This window comes from Arachis hypogaea, chromosome 9 (assembly GCF_003086295.3).
Source record: "Arachis hypogaea cultivar Tifrunner chromosome 9, arahy.Tifrunner.gnm2.J5K5, whole genome shotgun sequence".
NCBI lineage: Eukaryota > Viridiplantae > Streptophyta > Magnoliopsida > Fabales > Fabaceae > Arachis > Arachis hypogaea.
In genome coordinates this window covers 110,638,114-110,663,555 of record NC_092044.1, presented here as the reverse complement: position 1 = coordinate 110,663,555, position 25,442 = coordinate 110,638,114, and the positions used below count along the sequence as shown (strand labels likewise).

The window sequence follows — 25,442 nt, the reverse complement described above, 5'->3', positions numbered from 1 at the left end:
AAAATGTGACAACGGTGGTCGGAGGGGACCACCACCTTTCTACCCCTCAATTCTTTAATCCTCTTATTCATATTCAATTATGTTACTTCTACATAAAATATTGAGAAAAGTACAAATTCATTTCTGACATTTTAGTTAGAGAATATTTAAATTTTTAAGAATTAAAAAATATATTTAAATTATTAATTTTTTAATAATTTATGAGTTAAATTTGTTTAATTTTAAAAATTGTTACGTATGTATCTGTATTAATTAGATTAGTATAACGAAAGTCATATTTGATAGTAAATATCTAAATTTTAAAAAAGTTAAAAACTTAAATGTATTTTAAACTGCGGAGCAAAAAGTTAATAATTTATTTAATTTTTTTCTAAAATATTAAACTAATCACTTATATAAAATATATATAAATACTAGTAATAATATTCATCTTAGGAATGTCAATCAATTAGTTCAAATGACATAATTTTTTTATTTTTAATTTTTAATTTTTTAAAAAAATATTCATTTCAAGACTAATATAAAATAAATATATTAATCACTGATTTTAATTTTAGTGTAAAGATAATATTTTTTTATATATTATCGTACTTCTTATTTATTAAACCAGAAAACCGGGGAATCTTTCTTGATACCTCTATAATAATGTTATGTAGAACGGGGTGGGGCCACAAAGGAAGTGTGCATTAGATTCTTCTTTTAAGATTTTTACTTAATTTTCTATCTTTCTTCTCACTTTGGTAGTTTAATGAGGTTAAATTAAACTCATGACTTGCAGTTCTACTTTATCAACTTATGAGAAAATCACTAGTATGATTATGCATATATAACTGAATATAGGTGGTGTAAGTCTCCTAATTACTTTGTTTTAAAGTGCTTCTTTTGGTTAATATACAAGATTTGAAATGTCTTGAATCTATCCATTTAAGGCTATTTTGACTTGGTTCCTCGAAACGGAAAGAAAAACCGAGTGAAACTCAAAGCACATGGCAAGGTATGTATATAGCCATGAATGCTGAGTGATATAGTAATGATTTTTGCCATAATGATCCTTTTGATCCCTTTGGACCTTTGCTTCCTAAGGTAACAAAGTCACAATCAATACCAAGCAAAAAATAGTAATTCAAACCTTTATTGACCGTATCAACTCCAGTTAATATATCAAATAATAGCATGCGAATTTTTACATTTCAATACATTACCTTATATTCAATTCATGCTTAATACAATGTGGCTTCTTGAAGATTTTAATTTGGATTTTTCCTTTTGAAATATCTCACCTAAAGTATTCCAATAAATTATATAAGGCTAAAAAGTATTGATAATATATGAGTGCATACAAAAGCTAATTTTATACAGAACTATTAACTATGATTTGATCACTTTAACATTATTTGACAGTTGAATATGACACAAACAATAAATTAAGAAAAAGTATAGGGTACCACATATTATCTGCCAACTTCTGCCAACTCTTATCTATATTTATGTTTCATAGGAGTATGTTTGTAGATGTGTCTAATAATTAATATATTTTAAACACATATATAAAGAGACACATCCAGAAAATATATCTATAAAGATATTTCTATTAAACACAATTATAAAAAAGACATTTTTATTAGACACATCCACAAACACACTTCCATAAAACACAATTATAAATAAGAGTTGGCAGAAGTTGGCAGATATGCTGTTGGTATCGTAGCGGAACCGATTAATTAAATGAATTGACTAAACACTGCTAGATTTTTGTATGGTATTCAAAGTTGCAATAATAATAATACATCTACTCTCTAGCTTAGCTTGATACGTATGTTTCTACCAATAAAACCATTTTTCTCTTTTCTTTTAATTAAGTGAATAAGTCACGGGTTTCATTTCTAGTCACCAGAAAAACCTACATGCAATGTTGCATTTCTCCCCAACAAGGAAAACACACAACATTGCCCTTTTGTCTTAGCAAATTAGTCCCATTTATTTCATCTTTGGATAAGTGGATATATATCAACCTTTAAAATTGATCTACATGGACACATGGAACACAATTTAATCACATGATTCTAAATCTTTGATCATTTTTAATTTTATATGACGCTACACTGACCATATCATAGCATCATTGAAAATAAAATTATTACGATTACACATTTGCATTTCAAACAAAACTAAAATTAATGTAAACATTGTTATGTGTGGTGTGGGGGAAAGCATGCCTTAGCTTCCTTGCTTTGATGTTGCTTTCACCTGCAATGTGGTATCCAATAATGTTGACTTAATTTCACAAGCAAATAGATTTGGACTTGTGAGACGCGTGGAGAATCACCCTTTTCATGATCTCACAACCTTCATTTGTTTTTATTGCAAAATAAAATCAAGTCAAAGTCATTTTTTGGTGTACCTTGGAAGAGGATGTACCTAATTGGACCACAGAACGTGCATGTTCTATTCAATGTTTGAAGCCCCTCCCCTGTGATCTAGATATCTCTTTCTGTAGTTTTCACTATAAGTTTCGGTTTAACATTTATTATTTTCATTTCTTTCTCAAAACACCAATATCTTTTTCTTATTCATTAAGGTGAAAACTCATGTGCAGTTAACTTTACGTGAAGTTGATAGCCGAGAGTCGTTAAATGATTTGTATGATTCAACTAAATTTTCATCTAACGACTCACAGTTATCAACTTCACGTGAAATTATCTGCAACTGAGTTCCACCGTTCATTAATTATGGTTATCAAAACAAAAACATAAATCTTGGTTTGAATTCTAATATCTAGGAGTGAAATCTACTCCTTTTACGAGTATTAGTTTTACGTGCATTAATTTTTTCTTTGTTAGTAAAAAAAATCGCAAAATATGCAGAGCCATAAACAATGCTAGTAAAATAATTTTATGAATTTTTTCTTTGTTAGTAAAAAAAAATCGCAAAATATGCAGAACCATAAACAATGCTAGTAAAATAATTTGATCATAAAATGAAATTAATGTACATTTTACGCATACAGAATTTCAAAATGTTTAACATACAAAGAATCTTCACAGAATTTCAAAAAACGTATAACCGAAGTAGTTTTATTTCGATCACGCTACACTTACGTTAATGTCTGCATATATTTACATTAATTGATCTTAACCACTAAATCTTTTTAGAAAATTCTAGTACCTTTGGGTTTTAATATTACCACATTGACATTGAAATGATGAAGATAAAGAATGAGAGTGATCTGATCATGAAGGGCCAGATCATTATTAAGCCACAAAAATTAAAGTAGTTAGGTTCATTACATGAGAAGCATCATAAATCATAATTGAGATTTGAGAGGGCTAACTTCTCAAAGAAATAATTCCACATATTAGGTAATAATTTTAGGACCACATTTGTCTGTGTCCAAAGCCTAAGATATGGAATCACATTTTTTTTTATTAGATGGGTCTCAGCTTGGTAGGATTATATATATTAATTTAGTTGACACAATTGGGAACACCTAATAGCAAGTAAAAATTCGTTGTAAAAGGACACAACAAAATTATTAAATAAATGTCCCTGTGAGTCTTTAGCCATGATTATCCCATTACTATATATGAATTACATAATATCATCATGATGTGCAGTAATAACAAAATAATAATGTTAAGGAGACAAAAAAAGAAAAATTAAACTTGCTTTATTTATAATTTATTAATTCTAAAAATAATTAATAAATATTAAATAAGATAAATTTTGACTTTTTTTATTATTTTTTTTGTTATTAAATATTTTCGATAACCAAATATATTGTTCCAATCCTTAACTACTGTTCCACTAGATATATATGTATTTGTGACAAAAAGGTTTAACAGAAGCTTGGGTATAATATTACTTGTACGTATTATATATATATTATCAAGCTAATAAATTCAGTAATCAATAGTTTCAAGAAATTAAAATATATATTAGATGAAACATGAGTTTCCCTCAACAAAGTTAAGCATTTTGGAACAGTTAGTGTTTCATAATGAAGACAAATCATAGACATGTTACAATCAAGAAACTGTAATCTAGTTAATTAAATAATTAATCAAGTTAATTAAGCTTGTTTGCATATATTGATCGAATGTTTGGTTACTTTGTTGAGAAGAGAGCGAGGAGCATCCAAATTATGAATTGGTCCACATAAAGAAGAAGCCAAGACCATTTCATTCATTCCAAAACAAGGGGTAGTTTGTCTGGTAGGTGTAGCACAACTACAATGACTACATAATGGTGTGTCTAAGTAATGTTTTCGAGTCACAAGCTACTTACACCATTAACACTGCCATCACAAAATCTATGATAGAATTTATATATGCAACTAGATAAGGTTGTAGGGAATTTAATTGTTAATGTCTCCATTTTACTCTATATGGCAAACTACATTATTCATTATTACTCCAAGCCTATAATATTTAAAGTAATTATTACTTATACAATCACGCACTTCATCTTTTGTCAATTCATTTGAATTCAACATTATTTTGCGGCTACGGTCGGTTTCTTTTACAAGTTTTATATTCTATGCTTTTTGTTTGTGTGCTTTGTTACTTGTTTGTTGTCCCATATGATCCAATAATATTGTGGATATGTTCAAATCCCTCATGCAAAAGGGAAAAGTGAGTCTAACCCTTAAACACTTTTAAGGGTTATGTGAATATGGAAGTAATGTGTTTACAAAAATATTATAAGACAAATAATAGACTATCCCATTGTTGTTGAGTTTAGAATTCCGAATGATAAATGATTTGTTCTCCGATCCATATCCATAGTGCATACAAAATCTAGCTAAGAAAATGTGATTGGCTGCTTAATATAAATTATTCATCACATGGCATTACCCTAACTCATTTTGTATTGAATTGAATCTGTGTTATTAGTATTCATTTTTATTTGGACACCAAATTAAATCATTTTCTTGTGAACCTTATATTTCAAGAAAAAACAAAAATACATGTACCATATTTTTTGAAAAAAAAATTATATGGATTATTAAGTTATTTTTATTTCTCATTTTATGTGGACTATTTCCCTAGATATGTGCTGTAGTCCTATATATATATGTGTGTGTGTTTTGTTGAGAGTTGATGAGTCAATGATTTCTCACATGGGATTTGTTTGGAAGTATGTTGAAGCATTTGTTGGAAGTTCAAAAATTTAATGGCCTTCACATGGCAACCCACATGGCACTTACCTTCCTAATGTGGACACATTCTTCTTTTGTTTTCCCTACTCAACCACTAATCATCGCTTAATCAATCATTTAGCACTTGCTCACCAATACTTTCAATTTCATTCTTATGAACTAATCATTGTTATCTTAACACGCTCTATATTTGAAGGCCATTCATTGAAATTGATTAATTAAGTTTTTCATATAGCTACATGGAGATGATAATTATTTATTGCAAAACTCCAAATCAATGACCATTATACTTTAATTAATATCTGTGGCTCTGCCTAATCCTATCATCATTAGCAATCTTATTATTGTCTCTCAAAAATTATAAAGGCAGCAACCAATCAACCACCTCCACAGCAAAGGTGCATGTATGTAGAAAAATATTTATATGTTCTATCAGTTTTCCTTTTTTATTTTTCATTTTTTGTATGATTTTAATGCTACGTGTTTAAATGTAAAATTGATTACCAATGCAATTTTAGATTAAATTACTTATATTACACTGTCTAGATAATAAGACTCTTTTTTGAGCTCTGCACTAATACTAAATATTTGTACATTTAATTATTTTATTTTATTCGGTAAGTATTATTTTTTATCTTTGATCATTTATTTAAAAGTCCAACGAAAATCTCTAATCAAGAATTAATTGAATAGTTGGAGATCGGTTAAAACTTTTCGAATTGTAAAAGAATTTTTTGTCTTTTAAACAAATAAATAAAGACCAAAAATAATATTTATTGTATTTAATTTTTGGATAAAATACTAAATTGGTTCTTACATTTAGGCGTAATTTTATTGTGTTCTTTAAAGTTTAAAGTGTTTTATTTGAATTCAAAAGAGTTTCATTCAGTTTTAATGTAGTCCCACTGTGAATAAGGTCGATAATATGGAGAATAAGTACAAGTTTTAATGTAGATGCATTAATACATTTATTTATCATTCTTCTTACAATTTAAATGAAATATTTTCTATAAAACTAAAGAGAATGATAAATAAATGTATTGCTACACTCACAGTTAATTTTGTGCTTCTGGAGTTTGTACTTGTTCTCTAGATTATCAATCTTATTCTTATACTGCTGTTATGTAAGACATTCTATTAATTATTTAACTTTAACCTCACATTTGGATTATATTAAAAGTAAATAAAACTTTTTTTATTCAAATAAAATACGTTAAACCTTAAAAATCAAAATAAAATTACGTCTAAATATTTTGACCAATTTAATACTTTATCCTTAATTTTATTTTTCACAAAAATTTTGTGTGGCAAGCCGTGACTCCTGACATTAAATTAAAGAAAAGGTCTTCGAAAACGGTTATCATCTTTCACTGACCAATGAGATTTATTGAACCAATAGCTTCATCGAATTCAGAACAAAATCCAAATGACCTTTTAGACATTATTGGTTGTGTAAGTGTGTATCACTGATTTACTTTATTATGTGGGGGCATCTTACATATATTGTGAATAATAGTCCGTAGATAACAACAATAAAGAAATGACCAAAAATCTAGGTGGTGATGAAACTATTAATTAAGTCAGAACATTTATTTTCCTTTTCTTAAGGTTCATCAGCAGTGGGGCACATACCTACAAGTATTTTATGAGGGCATTCGTGATCATTTTGTTATTATTGTCAATCTGTCGCTAATTATTATCTGAAATATTTTTTATGGGTATTAGAAACCATATTCAATCATATGTGAGGAATCTCAACTGGCAATACCTAAAAAGTAAAATAAACTAACGAAGCTGCATGAACAACCTAAGTAACGAATTAATAGTAGTTAATTGATTTATATATATATAGGAGAAGAACTGAAATGCTTGCTTAATTATTCATGCATACATATAGTATATATGTAGTTCAAATTGAATCCATCGTTATCTATATACATAAACATGTATGTTAAGCACAACTACAAACTCAAAAGATCTAACAAGATATTATCTTGTGTATTGGTGGCATTATTAGTTCTTATGATTTGACGCATCATCAGAATCCTTTGGCCCATCATACAGTTGCATAATAATAATAATAATAATAATAATAATAATAATATTAAACTACTCTTCCATCTTAATCCATAACAATAATAAAGAAGTCTCGTGACCCACAAATTCAACCCAACAGATTACATAAATTTAGTTACAATTTTAGTCTTTATAGTTTTATCTTATCTTATATTTTGTTATTCTTATTTTATCTTTATTTGCTTTTATCTTTTTTAGGTCAATACTCTATATATATTTAATTTTACCTTCATAATACAATTAAATATAATTCAATCAATCAACAATCAATAAAAGTTTTTTCATCTTTTCTATTCTTTCACAGTTTTAATAATAATAATAATAATAATAATAATAATAATAATAATAATAATAATAATAATAATAATAAAAGAATGTTAGGAGTCAGTAATTTTGGTGTTTTGTAACCATCAATTGACCATCAATAGTGTTTTTAATGGTGTGAGATTATATCTAATGATGAGAAATCACTCACTTTTATTTTGATGGTTAAGTACTGGTCATAAAACACAAAAGTTAATGGCTCTAGACTTTTCCATAATAATAATCTGAAAATAAATGCCACATTATTACAACTTGGCTAACCTAGAAGATGGGATTTCTACAGCTGGCATTTCCCCATCAATAAGGATATTAAACATGTTATATATCTCATTGGGGTCTTTTGAATTTGAATACAAAAAAATAAAAAGAGGCAATGCCTTTTTCTTTACGATATATAAGAATTTATGTTATATCCATAACATTTTATTCCTTTTTCTTTCATCTATATATCCAGTTGATATTCTATTTGTATGAAATTACATTGTCATTAAAACACTATTAGATGGATGAATAAAAATAGGATCATGCATGCAAATACAGAGACTCAATGCTAGTTGTGAAATTAGAACACATCATGCATGCATGGTAAATATATATATGTTGCAAGAAGATACTGCATTATTTTCTTTAGGCTAATGATGGTGATAATGGTAACACATATGTGAATAATGTTGAAGCAAGAATGGCATGGCTTGGAAGTAGGACCCAAGATGTGAAGAGAGAGTGGAGAATGACAAAGCAGAATGAGACCCACCATGTGCAAGTGCAACACTGACTGTAACATCCACCACCCGCCACATGAGAACCAATGAAAGCCGTCATATCCAAAACTACGTGCGCTTAATTAACTTCCCTTCTCTTCCTTCTCCACATTTTAGACATACAATTTCATCTACTTTTCTTTTATTTTTTGTCATCTTATTGTTTCATCACAAAGTTGGGTGCATATTCCTCGCCATCTTTTTATCTTTCACCAAACATATTATAACATAAACACGACAAAAGGATACCGTCTAAGAGTTCGTGTAAATCGTGCATTGTATTGTATTATTGTTCGATCAGAATAACATATATAACGGTTGTTAAAGTTTGTTTGGATAGGGGATTAGGAAACAGTTGTTCGTATTCCATAAATATTTTCCATTTGGTTCCTTGGCTCTATATTTTTATCTCATTTTATATATGTTCTGTTTTAATATAGGAAAGAGAACATGGACGAGAAAATGTTGCAAGAAAGCCATATTAACAACCAACCAGTTGGACACAATTTTAAAAAGTTTTAACAACTAATTTCCCGACACAAAAGTTTTAATTGAAAGTAGGAATGAAATTAAAACAGAAAAGATAAATACTCACTTATAATACTAAAATTGTATTAATGTGAGCCAATACAATATCTGTACAATGTGTACAATGGGAGTTTAGAGATATTTGATTCAGTAGAATATCTTATGTTTATTATCCCTGGTATCTGAATGGTTATTCTAGATAGTATGAGTATATTGTATTTGAGAAATTAGTAATATTTTATTCTAGATGTTTATTTTTTAACTCATATTGGGCCAAAGAAATAGCCCATTGTATATATTGTACAAATATTCCATTGGCTCCTGAGCGGAATTCATTTAAAAATAAAAAAATATAAGTAACCAATAATATTTTTGAACAATGTGTAAACAATGTGAATTAATAGAGTTAAAAATGTAAATTTAATTAGTAGCATTAAATTAGGGTGTAATGTATTTTTATTTGATTGATAATTGTTCATGTTTAAAATAATCATTATTTACCTAGCACTCTCCTTTGAAAATTATAAAATAATTTGATATATTTGATTAAAGGTGAAAACTCAGGTGAAGTCAAGCCCACTACATCTGAATTTTTTACTTTGATTAAATTATTATTAAATAACTCTGAATTATCAACTTAACTTTACATGAAGATGAAGATAGCTGATCACTTAATTAAGGAACTCTGAACTGTCGGACCAATTCAATTTCTATACATCTTTCTTAGAGAATCCTTTTATGTAGAGTATATTTGTTTCACCCTTTTTTTTCGCCGGGGGGGGGGGGGGGGGGGGGGGCATTGAGAACGTTAAATAAGCAACAGCAGACGGCTACTCACTATATACAGCACATGTTGTGAATCAAATTTCACTTTATAGGGGAAAAATAAAAATCCTACAGAAACACTACAAGCTACAAGGAATTAAAAGGCTAGGTACCCCGTAATACTTCTGAAGCAAATTTCGCTTTGTCGTGAGAAGCACTGTTGTGCCACTCCATAGCACCGGAAGTGAAGACTTGTTGGTTGGTTAAGAAATGTGATATGAATTGTGATTCCCAAGGAACTTGAAATGCTATTTTTTTCCCTCTCAAAATCAGTCATATTTAGTTCTCAGTGAACTAACAAAACGAGAATATGGGTGGCAACTTTATCCTCATGCTATATGCAAAACTCCGTATGTGTATGCGTGTATGAACAAAGCCAGTGACAAACAACCACCGCGAGAATCAATTAGACTTCATCTCGACATCGGCGTTATTGTCCTTCAGATTTTCATCAGGATTGTCCCCGGGGAGGAGGCCAAGAAGAGGCAAGGGTAATAATGAGCTGAGGTTGCAAATGATTATCAGAGATGCCAAGTTATCAAATTTGTCTTTGGTAATTCCAAATACTTGAGTCAGGCCTGCCCCTATCAATCCCCCAAGAACGCTCCCGCCGTTAGATACTGACATCAGAGTTGCAAAAAGGGTCGCCTCCATTCCCTCAGGACATAACCTTGCTGCTAGAACAAGAACGGGCATGAAGGAAGCCTGAAATACACAAGTAGTAAGATCAAATAGCCTTAGTATATAAAATTACATTAAACCATATTAGACTTCAGCTGCAGTCATAGAACAGATTTCCAGACCAAATAACGAAAGACAATCGAAATTCGAAACTTATGAAACTTCATTATTTGAATAAACACACAGGAACTAATTAATGAATGAAGATAATGATAACCTGACTTAAAACAGTGAGAATTAATGAATCCCCAATTGCAAACCACTCATCACTTATTCCAAACTTCCGGTTTAATCCAGTGACCAGGAGAACCTGACAAGAGAGGTTAAAGACGACGTATAGATATTTAGAACAGTATTCTCAAAATTCAGATTAAAAACATATAAAATTTTCTTTAAATATAAAAGTAACCTGGGTCATCCCAAGAGCTGAACCAAAAATGGTAGTTGCAAGGAATATTTTGCGCAAAGGCACACTCTTCAGAAATCCGTTATAAAGTCCAACACCAAGCAAAGATGCGATGGAGGTAACAAGCTTGACCCGTCCTAAAAACTCGGGGGTAAAACCAAGAGAATTCGTGCTGAAAAGCGTAACGAAAAATATTCAAGATGAAAGAAAGTGGCATGTGCAGAAATAGCAAGAGCAACAAAAACACATTCCAGATGGTTAAGGTTCAAAGGATAATGATCATATTTACATACGTAAAGAAGAACATTGCAGAGTCAGACTGTGGAGTTGCTTGCCACAGGAAAATAAACAATGTGGGAAGAAGGACACCAGGCTGTCGTACAGTACCCCACAGCTGAATAATGTTCTGCTTTGAACTTTCCAAAAACTCAGAACTGGCAAAAGGAAGACTATTCCCTCTTACTGTACCGAGCATAGGTTGTTCTTTTACAAGAACCGCAACTGCAGATGTTATCAGTGGAAGCAATGCTGTCACACCAAAAACAAACCTGGAACATTATATACTTATTAGAAAAACATAAAACAAAAAATGTATACTGCTATCAATAAACAGAAGCGCCTTCAATCACTTCTTTCAGTACCTTACTCCATAAGTATCCACCAATGACCCACTGAAATAGGAGCTTACAATTCCACCAAAAGCTGAAGAACCCCAACACAAAGACTGAAGAGATCCCGAGGTGCTTTGTGACTCGCCACGTGCCCTCTCCACAACCATTGAATCTACAACCTAAAACATAAATTTAGTTTCTGACATAGTTCTCCGGAAAATTTCAATTCATAGAAGATGCTAAAATACTAAAGCCAAAATATCAGAGACAAACTAAAATGCTTCTAACTTTAGGACAGAAGAAACTGAAATGGTGGGTTTATGAGATGTGACGTTGTATTTGTTCCTGAAGCACATTAACAGAGCTAACAGTATGACTACAGTTGTTAGTTAGTTTCCGTTCTTGAAGCACAGTGACAAAGTTGGCATTATATTTTTAATAAATCTGGTTCAAAAACAATCTTTTTATGGGCTAAGTTGGCTTGTTAAGGTCATATAAAGTTCTAAATTATCCCACTAAACAATTTTTCGTGTTGTTACTCCTGTCCCCAAAGTCCTTTACCATGATATACCTATTGGTACAGGAACATACAAAGTGTAGATAAATACAGCAGAATAAGGAGTACTTTTCCTAAGTAATAAATAATCCACAAAAGGTACCTTTAAATCACTAAGCAGGAATTACTCACCACGTCTGAGAAGGCAACAGAAAGAGATCCAATAAGTGTGCAAAAAGCAGCGCCATATTTGGTGTCAACAACGGTAGCCATCAAACTCCATGAGAGTGCACCGAGCAACCCAGACAGAACTAGGTATGACCTCCTTCGATAACCAAAAAGGGGGACAGAATCACTGCGAGCAAAATTAACAGATATAGTCCCATGAAGATATACAAAAAGGAAAACACAATGAATTGCCCACAGGAGGGAAATAAGGATGCAGTTAGAACTTACCTAATAAAACCGTATAGAGGTTTGACAAGCCATGGTAATGCAGAGAAACCAGAAATCACAGCTGTCTAGTGAATATATAGAAATTGTTAGATCCTTCAAATATTAATGTAAAACTGATTCAATCCCACCACCCTCCAACAAAGATTAGAATTTTAAGCAAATGCTATACATGTGTTGTTTCTACATTTGATCCAAGCAAGGGCTCAAACTTAATTGATTACACCTTCAACTAAGAAGACATACCTCAGCAGGATCCAGATGTAAATCATCCTTTAGAAAAAAGTTGACAGCCAGCCTTGCAAGGCCTAAAACACCTTGAACAAAGTATACCATAGCGACGGCGATGTTATCCGGGGATAAGTCTACACCAAACAATGTGATGTTTCTCATACGGTATTTATTCTTTCTAGGAACACTTGTTTTACTATTGGAGCAAGCTTCCAGATCTGTCTCGGTTGTTAATGTATCCCCTTTTCCTGCACCTGCATCAATCGTGCAGAAACAAGCACAAGCAGAGTATACTAATTAAAGCAAGCAATCATAACAATTCAATCAACCGATCAGTGTCAGCTAATCCTTAAAATTCAGCATAATCTAAATACTAATATTGGTTGGCAGAAATGGTTGAACTAAGAACTGCATTCAACGACCACATAGAAACTTTATCTACAGTATCAACTTCCCTCTTTTCACTATGCTATCATCAATTAGCCATGAAATATACTAAAATCTAGCTCGAATTTCGTAAGGCGGAAACTTTTCGAACCAGGGAATAACTTTAACCTGAATTTCCACGATAAAAAGAGTATAATCAGAAATTTCGCGGTGGAAGAAGATTACCAGTTCGGGAACCCAATAAAGACTCGGCATCGTCGCTGCCAAGGCGGAGAGAGGACCCCGACCTCGAAACGGTGACGGACATTTCAGTCTCCGGGGGTTTCCGACGCGTTCTCCGGCGGAATCGCGGTGGATGAGCGGGGCGTGTGGAAGAGGAGAAAGAAGTGAAGGAATAAAGGGGAAATTTGGAGGGCAAAAAGGGGATTAGAGATAACATATATACGGATGACATTATTATCAGTATTAAATTAAATTAAATTAAATTAAGGTTCAAATTTCAAAGATGTTCATGATGTTCTTTTTCCTTTCTTTTTGTTTTTTTTTTTTTTCCTATTAGTATTCTTCGTTGGTTTCTTTTGCATTTGAGTTCAGTTCAGTTTCGATATGAACCCATGAATATGATAAGAAGATAAGGGTATGTTCTAGGGCCTTCTATTTAGTTCAAAGTCTCTTGGGCTTGCGAAAGAAAAGAAATAACCGGTTGTGAGATGGGTTTGAAATCACTGTCACAAAGAGGTCCAAATCAGCATAAGCAATTATTTAATGAAAGAGAAATATTAAGTGATTAATATTTCTTAATTTTATTTTATTTTTGGACCAACATTAGTAAAATGCGGTTAATGAAAATAAGTAATAATAAAAATAAGACTTAGGATTATGTTTTATATTTATCTTGACCTCCCAAGTGGGAAAGGAAATTAACAAAAGAAGGTAACTAATATTTACTAGTTTGTTTCTTTAGTTTTTTTGTTTAAACAACCAAAAAGGGGTCCTTTTACCGTTTTACGAGTTTACGTTAGTTTTTGTCTGTTTAGAAAATGGCACAGAATCATTCCACTGAATAACGTCAGTAAGCTGTTCCCTCGTAAAGCTTACATCAAGTGTTCTATATTCTCAAGTAATGACAGTATTCTTTCACTCTAATTTATACAATGTTAATGTTAGGGTCGACAACATATACTCTATTCGTGGGTATTCAATTTTACCTATTTTGATTGTTGATTCGATTTGCAATGGATAAAATTTTTGTACGAGTTAAATAGGGTACGAATTGAGACTCAAACCTATCCGAACAATCTATACTTTATATATGTATATATTATATATTTATATAAAAATATATTTTAAGTAGATGTTGAATTAAAGACCTTTCAAAAAGATCTTTAACTACTAAAAGAAGATTATTACTTAATAATTTAATATTTTTTTGTTTCATACTTTTTTTTAAATCAGTTCTATATGCTACTACATAAATGAGAAATGTTTATTGCTTAATAATATGACAACTATCTCTCATCCTATAATTTTTTCTAGCGAAATAAACATCCACCATAAATCTAGCTAGGTACCAAACAATTTGAAAAGAGAAGAATCTACCAAAGATGATGTCATTGGTTGTATATGTGAGTGATCATATTGTTTGTTATTCACCTTATTATTACTGTAGAGTGTAGAATACTTTATAAACAAAGATAGTAAAGACTAGAGTGTAAGGTGAAGCCATAGATAAGAGTATAACACAATAATCATGACTACCATATTTGAATTGAAGGACAAAAATTGTGGCAAGCCAAGCAATTCCCTAATTCATGATTTCAACAAAATAACCTCTAACTTAACCTTTTAATTCAAACCTCCAACTCTATTTTCTACAGATACAATTTCTATATATATAGTTTCAACCTAGAAATTAAAACTGAAAATGGAAGAGGAAGTTGATTATTATTGATGGTTGAGAGTTGGGACTTGGTGGGAGGAACTAAGTCCCATAAACAGCCTCTTCAGCTTCCTCCATCAGCATCCCCTGATAACGGCATTCATCGCTGCAAAATGCTCTCTCACCCCTGAACATGGATTGGATAACTAAATCACTTGGCACAGTAAACTAAAGCAGTAGTTGTAATCAGCATTAGACATACCTGTACATGTAGATGTCTTTACCATGCCCAAGATTCTTGTTGTAGAGAAAGCAGACAGTGAGAAAGGAGTGAGAAGGATCTAGCTTGGGTGAGACAGAAGGGGTACTCTGAATGATGCAGTTACCGAATATGTGAGTGGTCCTTGGGTTAGGACCATGGCAAATCACGCGTGTGTAGTCCTCAGAGAGTTCCATCTGTTCCAACTCGCTGGCAGATACACACCCTTTGAACACCCTCTCACCTTCTGGTGCTAAGGGAGGAATCTGAATCTTCAGCTGTGAACCAAACACCACCATTCTTGCTTCTTCTGTTTCATCAAGAAGGGCAACACCAACGCCTTTTGAATCCAACTTTTCAGAATAACAACAACGCTTCTTGTTGTTGGTTTTGTTGTTGCTGGTTTCTGACCAAAAGGGGTTCTTCTTGAAGCCCGAGAATGGCTTGCTGTCAAGTATGGAGGTTGGGCTCATCATCATGCTCTCTGTTTCTTGGAACACTCCCTTTGATGTGAAAGAGCTGAAGAAGGAAGATGATGAGGATGATGATGTGAGCTTCTTTTGTTTCTCAGAATCTGCCATCACTGATCACTAGCTAGTTACGTTGTTGCTATGGACGATTCAGCATACTTTGCTTTTATATCACCAAGACACTAGCATGAATGAGCGAGCATGAATTTGATGACTAAATAAGCAAGATGAAAGCTTCACTGAAAAACTGGTACAGAAAGGTGAAGAAAACTTAGCTTAAACCTCTGTAACCTCCATCAGAGAATAGAATTAGGAGAGATGAAAAGAGGAGTGAGTGGTGATGATGAAGACGTGCATGCATCACAGCATGAGAGAGCAGAGTTTGTGAGTTAGTTCCTTCTTTTGGGTACCCTTTATTTCTCGCTTTCAACACTTGCAAATTATTACCTTTGCTATTGCTAGTAACACCAAAAACCCACTGGTCCCTATAACACAAAGTTGGTGACTTTTTCTTTCTGGGTGTTTATTTGGGCACTAGTTCAATGTTCCATCATGAGCCCCCCCTGAAAAATTGGCAGAGCAGAGAGAAAGCGGTTTGGTTCGTTGGTGGGTTCTTGTAAAATCTCAGTTAGCAATGGCTATCTTTATCTCTCTCTCAAGAATATGTATTCAGCATTGTACACACAACACACTTATTAGCTTGATCTCAAAAATAATTTATATTTAAATTCATGTTTCAAGCAGTGATTTTGGTAGGGCCAAGCTAAGGTTGTTGTTGAGCTAGTGGGGAGTTCACGGATCGGAGCCATCATTCCATAGAGCTATTGCATCCCATTCCCATCATGTATGCCTCATTGTCCTTCCTACGTCACCTTAATAATAAAAAATTGTTATTTTTACATTAAAATCAGTTACTAAATAATTATATATGAATATATGTGTTATTTATTTGTTTATACTAATAACTGATTTTAGCAGTAGTTAATGTTACTCTACACGTATTGTAGTCTTTAATAATATTATTGGTAATTTCCTTTATTAAGTTTCTTGAGACATATATGTGGGCAGGGGGACCCCGATGAGACCCAGTTTGGCATGTAGCCAGCAGAGGGTTAATCATGGTTCATCATAACACCAAGCCGGTAGAACCATTCCCAACCCATCACTCTGACCCCAGCCATAGCTTCCCCTTAATTCCTTTCTTTCATCAAGCTTCAAGAGGTCAATAGGTAGACCCCAGAAGCCGTGTCACCACTCACCACTTCGATCAATCTTGATTTGGCATCTTTTGTTGTTTGCTTCTTTTAATTAAATTCATCTCATCTTCCTGCTAAGCTTTACTATAATATATATCATAATTGATAATTCATTATCATCGATCGATAATCATAAACAAAGTAAAAGATGCAATGATATGATAGCTTTCCATTATTATATATCAAATCATATGGTTGGTCACTACTAGCTAGGTGGGGATTTCTCCAATGATTCTACTAAATAATGGAACCTCTACGATATTACCTGTTACTCTTAGGCAACAAAGACTGATCATTTGCCTACGATTATTATAATTTTTTTTTTACTTTACTTTTATAATTAATAATGTATGTTTTTAATTAGAGTACTAGCTATTATCTTTGGGATTCCTCCTGTAAGGCTGTTGATACGGAATTTGATGAACAATATTTTACTGACAAATATATATATTGAGTCGTAATCAAGTAATAATTCATTTAGAGTGAAATTGATCCCATAAAAATGGATTGATTAAGCAATTTTAATTTATTAGTTATTTTAGTTGAACAAGTAAGATAATGAGAGTTGAATGAATTATAATGACACAAATTTAAATAACTGAAAATATAAAGAACAGAAAGTAAATGGCTAAAAAATTATAAGATTAACTTGCTGGAAGGTAAATGATAAGGAAATTTAATTGCTGGAATGTAAAGGAATTGTAAAGGAATAACAATCAAGGAGAAATTAAAGCAAGTGAAGTTGAGTGAAGGAATGCTATTGGGCAAAGGTCATTAGGGATCGGAGATACTAGATCTTCTTGAATTAATGAACCTTCTTTTCTTTTTTATCATGCAATGTTAGATCTATGGCAAGTTATAAGTGATTGAATCCTAAAGTCTTGGTGATTCAATCTTTCTTCATTTAATCAATTGTCAAGTTCTTGATCTAATTGCTCATAAATAAAAAAAGATGAAGATTGATTGCTAACCCAAGCCACACAACTCATAAGATCCAAAAATAAAAAGAATTATATGTCACGTATTCACTTTGAATCCAGATCAAACTCGTTGTGAGAAGAAAGCTTTAAATTAAATTATTATAACTCCTAAGTCAAGGTTATCATAAAATTCTAATAGATCCAATTCCTCATCTCCTCTTCCAATAAAATTGGATTTTTGAAGCACAAAAGCCTTCTCTTAGACAATAAAGATGAAAATCAAGAAGAAGAGAAATTGAACATTAATTCATTCCAATTGTTATAGAACTCCTCCCCTTATGTGGGATTTAATGATTCATAGCTCCTTTACAATGAACATAAAAATTAGAAATGTAAAGTCTGAAAATTAAACTACAAATTAAGTACAAGTGAAAAATAAAAAGTAATGTGTAATCCCTACAAGGAAGTCCCCTTTTCAATACAAAGCCCTCTTCTATTTTTACTAATTCTAAGTTTCAAGTATGTCTTCAAAGTGTGCTTTGGAATTGGGCCTTGTGGTTTTGAGTTTGGAGGCACTTGGAGAGAGGTTAGCGCTGCTCAAATCTATTGGAGGCATCCTGGGAGGTTGGCGCTCAGTTGTTGCTGAGCGTGAAAATGAGCGCCAAGACTTTTTCTTTTTTGTGTACGCACGCTTGTTTGTGCGTACGCATGCTTGCAGAAATTACTATAGTGCGTATGCACAAACCTCAAATTCTTCTTGGTGAAATATCGAAGGCGCTCAGTTTTCTGGGCGTGCAAACGAGCGCCCAAGTGAGCGCCAAAAGCACATTTTTGTGCGTGCGCATAGGTTTGTGCATATGCACTCTTCTTTCAAAGTGCATTTTTTGTGCGTACGTACACTTTCAAAAATTTCCAATTTTCATAATCGAAGGCGGTGGGCAAGTGAGCGCCAGGCCTGCTCCCAGGGGTGTTCTTGGCGCTTGGTCGTTTGAGCGTGGAAATGAGCGCAGAGGCATGCTTCGATCCAGGTGCTCTTTGGCGCTTGCTAATTAAATGAGCGTCCAAGTAAACGTTGGCCTCTTCATTGCTGGTGCTTGATGAATGAGCGCCTAAGTGAGCGCTACCTCTTCATTGCTGGCGCTTGCAAGGTGAGCGATATCTTTTCTTTATTGCGGGACGCTGGGTTACTCGGTGCAACTTTGAGCGCGCTGTCATTTTTTTCATTTATGCGTACGCATAGGTGTGTGCGTATGCACACTTCTCAAAACCTAGGGTGCTGGATTTTTCAACGCCACTTTCAGTGCTGTTTCATTCTTTCTTCCATTGCTGGCGTTGGTTATGCTGCTCCATGGCTTTGCTTTCTCCTATAATTAACTAAGGAAGATGCATCAAAGCTTTGATAGTTCATGATTTAATACAAGATTTTCTATCCTATCTCAAGACAATGAAGTTCACTTAATCTGTAATAGCCAGAAAAATAAATAAATAAATAAATAGATAAGCTGGTGGGATCCACTCCTAAATTTTACTTTCTTCTTTCTCTAACCCTAGCCACACACTCTCTCACTCACCTTCCAATGCCACACACACCCTCACTCGTCTCACTCTCTTCCCCACAACACACACACTCAAACTTGACGGAAAAGGAAAGAAAGAAAAGGGAAAAGAGAGATGAGGGGAGACCGCAAGCAGAGAAGGGAGGATGAAGGAGGGAGCTGTCCACACCGAGTCACCACGCGAGGAGAGAGAGAGCCGCGCCTCATCACCGCCGGCCTGGAGCCCGCCATTCGCCTCCCGTCGCGTCGCCATCAGGGACCAGAATTGAGAGAGATGCGTCCGAGAGAGGGGACGAGTGCGAGAGAGGAGACGCGAAAGAAGGACTGCCGCCGTTTTGCCTCACCGCCGCGCCTTGTCTCCATTGTCGCTGAGCTTCAACCGCCACCATGCCTAGTCACCACCGCCATTATTGAGAGAGAAGAGAGAGCTTGAAGAGAGAGAAACAAGATGTGCAAGAGGAGCTGTCGTGAATAGAGGGTTGATCTGCCACCGCTCTTGTATCGCCTTTCGGGTGAACTTTGGTTGCTATTGGAGCTAAACCGTTCCTGTCATTAACCCAAACTATCGCCAGCTCCATCTTGTCGCTGCCCTAATCCAAATTCTACGTTCATTCGTTCCATTTTACTTTAATCCTCCTCATCTTAGATTTTGGCACTCTGGGTTCGGTATCTTCGGTCCCTTGGGACCAAGTTGTGAGCAGGCTTTACATTTAATTTATAATTATTTGATTGTGCATTTATAATTATTTTAACATATATCTATTATGATCTTTGACTTATATTCAGTATATTTGCCTTAAACAATTTTAAATTGATTAGAATAATTAATCTATTAGAATTAAAGAATTTATTTTTATGAAGTTTATACTTTCGAAACTATACATGAGATTATATATATTTTTTATAAAATTTTACATTATTCCAAAATATTTTATTTTATTTGAATATCTATTTTTGAAGCATTGAGGTATTTGTTGGTATTCACTTAGTTTAAGATTGTGAAATATGTTTGAAATGTCTTATGATTGAAAAAGTAAGTATGATTGGAAAAGATTTTGATGAGAAAGTATAATATGATTTTATTTGATTCGATACCTTATATATTTGAAAGATCAAAGATTTATTGGATTTGAAATTATATGTTTTGAATTGGTTTGGGAGGCTCGTATTAGAAAACCGTAGTTAACGGCAGTTATGACGTTAACTTAGATGCATCTAACTCAGACCCTAACTAGCAGGGGTGTTGCTAGCCTAACATGTAGGCCACACGTTAGATCTGTTATTTCGTACGGACACACTAGAGGAAAGGGCTACCCATAGAGGTGGAGCCGCCCAAGTGTAGACTTTTGGTTTAATTTCTGTATGAGAACTCCCTTATTAATTCACTTATTATTATCAACTATTATTTTCTAATTAAAATTATTTTGATATAATGTTTATATGGTCACATGTCGATTATAGATGAATTGTCTAGTTACTGAGTTGCAAGATTCACCCCATTTTTCTAAAAACACTTTTCAGGAACAATTACTTATCTATGTGAAACTTTCTATTCAAGATGTAACGATCTGCAATGAGTATTTATTTGTTGACGAATTCTTAGAAGTATATATGCTCCATATGACACAGATAGAGTCCAACTATTCTTAATTATTTTAATTTTTGCTAAAATGTATAATTATTTATTTTAGAATTTGTAAAATATTTGTAACTTTATTATTCAATTTATATTTAAGTATATTAGGCTTGTTATAGAATTATTTTTCTGAACGCCGATCATGGCTCATTTTAGACTGTAACATAATCAAACTATTTCTTAAGCACACTTCTGCATTATATAACTGATATATTTTCATGAAATGATCACAATTTCGCTAATGCTTGATAAACCAATACATGCAGGATATTTCATGAATCCACTTGTTATTAACTAAATTTGCATAAAAATAAACTAAAAATAACTAAAATAACAAGTTAAAACTACCAATGATGCACGTACATCAACTGTATCATAACTATGTTTGTATGAAAAAATTTCAAAACCGAACTAATATATTAGTAGTTAAATTTTTTTAATCTAAAGATTTAATTATCTATTTTTAGTTTATATTTTTAATTAAAAATTATTAATTAATTATTAACTAAAAATAATAAATTTTATTAGTTTTCTAACATTAGTCAGTTTGTATATGTATAATTAACACGTTGTGTCAATGAACTTTAAAAGCTATAATAATGACTAATCAGGGTTTATTAGTTTAACCATGTTTATTAACCTGAAATATCTTATTCGCATAAAATGGATAGGTTGAAATATTCAGAAGATGATCATCTTGTTAGGTCGTAATAATGGTTTGTTTGGTATCTACTTGCTCTAATTATTGTAGTTAAACAAGTTAATAACAATGCTCTATTATAGTATATGGTTATATATAGAAAATAAAACTTAGAGACAATACCTGCTAGTTTCGCCGCACATTATTATTTTGTGTAATTGTATAGGTAATATATATAGCTTCCAAAGAGTGTTTCCTAATTATTAATAGCAGCATCTACTTGTGTCAATATCTTAGATAATATAGAATTGGTGATGTTATAGACTTTCTCAACTAATATATATATATATATATATATATATATATATATATATATATATATATATATATATGAATAATCTTGCCAACAACTTGGTTTCAACCGCAAAAAGATTATTAATTCTTTCCTTTGTGTTACATCATATATATATATATAATTGCAGGATGAAAAAGAAAGAGATAGAAGATATACAACACAGTATTATCATTTATCATGCATGCATGCATGTATGTGATGTTAATGTATGTATATATATATGCAGCTATAAGATTAATAATTGGAAGGGGAAGATGCAGTTACACTTTCTGATATTGAACTGAACATGATTTGCTTGATCTGGTTGGTATATATATAGTAAGAGAATTGGTTAATTAGCTAATATTGACTCTAAATTATAAAATATATATAATATTAGTCACTTATTGTTTTTCTATGATAATGAATTATATTACGTTAAAATTAAACTAAAAGTAAAATTGTTAATTATACATTCACTACTTTCAAACTCAAAATGATGATGTAACCGTATGTAGCAGCACAAACCAATGGTCCTTTACGTTTGTGCTTTCTTCATTATAAAAATCTAAGCGCGTTTTCAAGTAGATCACAGATTGTATTTTACGTGTATTTATGCCATCACATCACAGAGACAGTAGGCTAAAGTAGAATATAATTTGATTATATCTTATTTACTATTGTATCAACTACGGCTTTTTTACGGTTGTAATTATAAGTGACTCCCTTATTAACTAAATAATTCTGCCTTTTTTTAAACATATAAAAACTATTCTTACATATAGAAATATTTGATGGATTACCATATGTTCATAACACCTAGTGAAAAAAATAAAGTAATCTTTAAAGATCTATTTTGTGCTTAAACTTTATTTTAATAATATAATATATAATAAATCAGATCTAAATACTTGTATGTACGCTAGTAAAAATTACTTTCTCCTTCGATGGTACGAAGACGCTATACATATCCACACCGAGACCAACATTTTGCTGTCAACTCTTTGACCAATGGATATCTGATCTAAATTGAGAACCTCTTTGCAACTCTTTGCACACCATAAAATTCTTCTCTAAAAATTAGGCCCATGAACATTTATGTGTATAGAGGTAAAAGAATAAAATTCTTGTTATTCTCTCGTGACTTTCCTGTACTTTTGACGTACATATATATAGTATGAGATTTGTTACTGATTTTAAATTTGATTCTCAATTCAAATTTAAATCATATCTTGAAATTCCAAATCTGAATTATTCAAATTTTATGAATCATATCATAATTCAATTTGAAAACAGAATCAGTTAGGATCTCATCCAAATTCAGAAATAGAATAACTAATTATTCTCAAATCTCATTTAATGTTCTCAATTATCATACTATTATTATATTCTTGGTGCTAGCAAATAATATAATAATATTCTATTTGAATTAATATAATTATTTATTTGATCAAATCAAAATAATAATTAAATAATTCTATAGCAAATGTTAGAACACTCGTTAGTGTGTGATCCCATAGGTTCAATACTAAGCGGGTAGTAAATTAGTCATACTAAATTTACTAATCAAGGTTGGCGTCTAGCAACACTCCTCAACGACCCGATAGTATGAAGTAATATATTTTTACTAATAACCTCAGAAGAACAAAGTATAATTCCTTTCATCTTTCCAGCTCTTGGTTAACCCTTAGAGTATGGTTTAATTGTCAAACTCTAACTTGTTACCATTATTATAATAAATTGTGAATGACCTAAGAAACTCATTTCTTCATTCATTCAATCTCCTTGGCCAATGTTTTATTCATCTCATTCATTATAATAATAGAGCTCAAACTCTTTACCGAGAGTTGACGGATTCCTTATTAACTGATCATTAATTCTACAAGTATTTAAATCATACACAATATCCATTCAACTAGCTCCCTAGGGTATTAGGTGTCCAGAATCAAAGTATAATAAATACGTTGTTAATTACTATGATAGTCGCAGGTCAAAAGAAACTCTATTACTATGTTCATCTTGAGAATATCCTATTGACAAATATGCGGTAATTATAACCATTAGGAATTCTCAGAGTGAGCCAGGTCAATGGTCATATCTCTATATGCACCATCTATATATATAATTTAATAAATGAGATCTATTAATCTTCATCCAATGAAGACCATATATATATATATTGATCTTTTCGGATTATTAATGTCCTTTTTAATAATCCTATGACCAAGAATAATTTAAATTAAATTATAAAAGATTTATCTCTCAATATTATGATCACTATCACAATGATAAATCTCTAAATTTAATCAAGAACCTTATTATATTAACATTTTAATATAATAACAATAACAAATTATTTGACACATGATTGATTGGATTGTGGTCACACTACTTATTCCCAACAATCTCCCACTTGCACGAAAGCCAATCATGATAGATTGGATCTTGGGCATACTATTATCATAATAATCTCTCACTTGCACTAGAGCCAATCAATCATGTGTATAATTTTTCAATGCATATTTGTGTTTATCAAAACTCTTTTGACCTTAAACACCTTAGCTTTTGAGCATGTTTGCTTGACCTTTTGTAAAATACACCTAGTGCATAATAAATATCTCATTTTCTTAAAACATGAAATCTCTCATTACAATAGTGCATAATTTTCTTTTAAGGACAATCCTTATTGAACATGATTATAAAAAGTCTAAGTAACCATTAGATCTATCTTTATAGAATTGTATCATTATACAAATAGGCTACTTTTTTTAAAAAAAATTATTTTGACGATCAAACATTTTATGCTTTTAGGAGAAAGTATATCCTCTGTTTATTCACTATATCTTCCTTTAAGGAGAATTTATTTTCTACAAAGAATTTAACATCTTATCATAGACACTTTGTTATAAGAAGAGTGATAAAAATAATCTAATTATTTCTTTAGCGTAACCAATAGATCTCATTTATCGGATCTAATATCAATTCTATTGTTGTGTAATCTCTTAACACATATAAGATATCTCCAAACTCTAATGTTCTTGAGTTTCAGCTTATGCCTTTTCCATATCTCATATGGATAAAAAAAATTGATTTAGTGAGAAATTTGTTAATTTAGCAACATTTTTAAAACGTAATCCAAATATTTAACAAATACTTATCTTTAAATAAATCAAATTCCATGTTTCTTTAAACATAATGGAGTACATAGAGTACTAGTATTTGTGTGTTGAGAATCTCATTCTCTATTCAATAGAATATCTATTAGATAATTAGAGATTTTACTTTAAGCTCTTATAATAAAAATACTCAATATCTTTATTATTGGTCAAACTAACCCTTAAGAGCAATTTTAATTGGCATCCTCAATACTAATATTGAGTTTGTCTAAAACGATCACAAACATTAATCATATTAAGGCCAATTACAAATTGTTTGTAACAAAATAAATCTTCAAAAATGCTTGCAAGAACAATTCTCGTTAAAACCATTTGGCTAATGGCATTCCAACTTCTAAAGTTATTTAATTCAAAATATATTACCCAATACTCTTGCTAG

At 31.7% G+C, this 25,442-nt stretch overlaps 2 protein-coding genes across 2 annotated transcripts; both read right to left on the bottom strand.

Annotated features, from left to right (window-relative positions):
- Positions 1 to 9,660: 9,660 nt before the first annotated feature.
- LOC112711778 (folate-biopterin transporter 1, chloroplastic) lies at positions 9,661 to 13,618 on the bottom strand. The gene is made up of 9 exons (XM_025764493.3): positions 13,163 to 13,618; positions 12,566 to 12,804; positions 12,323 to 12,387; positions 12,059 to 12,221; positions 11,401 to 11,549; positions 11,053 to 11,307; positions 10,763 to 10,931; positions 10,571 to 10,663; positions 9,661 to 10,377 (listed from the first exon to the last, which is right to left on the bottom strand). The coding sequence occupies exons 1-9, from the start codon at positions 13,389 to 13,391 to the stop codon at positions 10,075 to 10,077; spliced, it is 1,665 nt and encodes a 554-aa protein (XP_025620278.1). The 5' UTR covers positions 13,392 to 13,618; the 3' UTR covers positions 9,661 to 10,074.
- Positions 13,619 to 14,674: 1,056 nt separating this feature from the next.
- On the bottom strand, positions 14,675 to 16,393 carry LOC112711777 (FCS-Like Zinc finger 8). Its single transcript, XM_025764492.3, has 2 exons — positions 15,079 to 16,393; positions 14,675 to 15,003 (listed from the first exon to the last, which is right to left on the bottom strand). Exons 1-2 carry the CDS (start codon positions 15,654 to 15,656, stop codon positions 14,919 to 14,921), a joined length of 663 nt encoding a protein of 220 aa, XP_025620277.1. The 5' UTR covers positions 15,657 to 16,393; the 3' UTR covers positions 14,675 to 14,918.
- Positions 16,394 to 25,442: the final 9,049 nt, after the last annotated feature.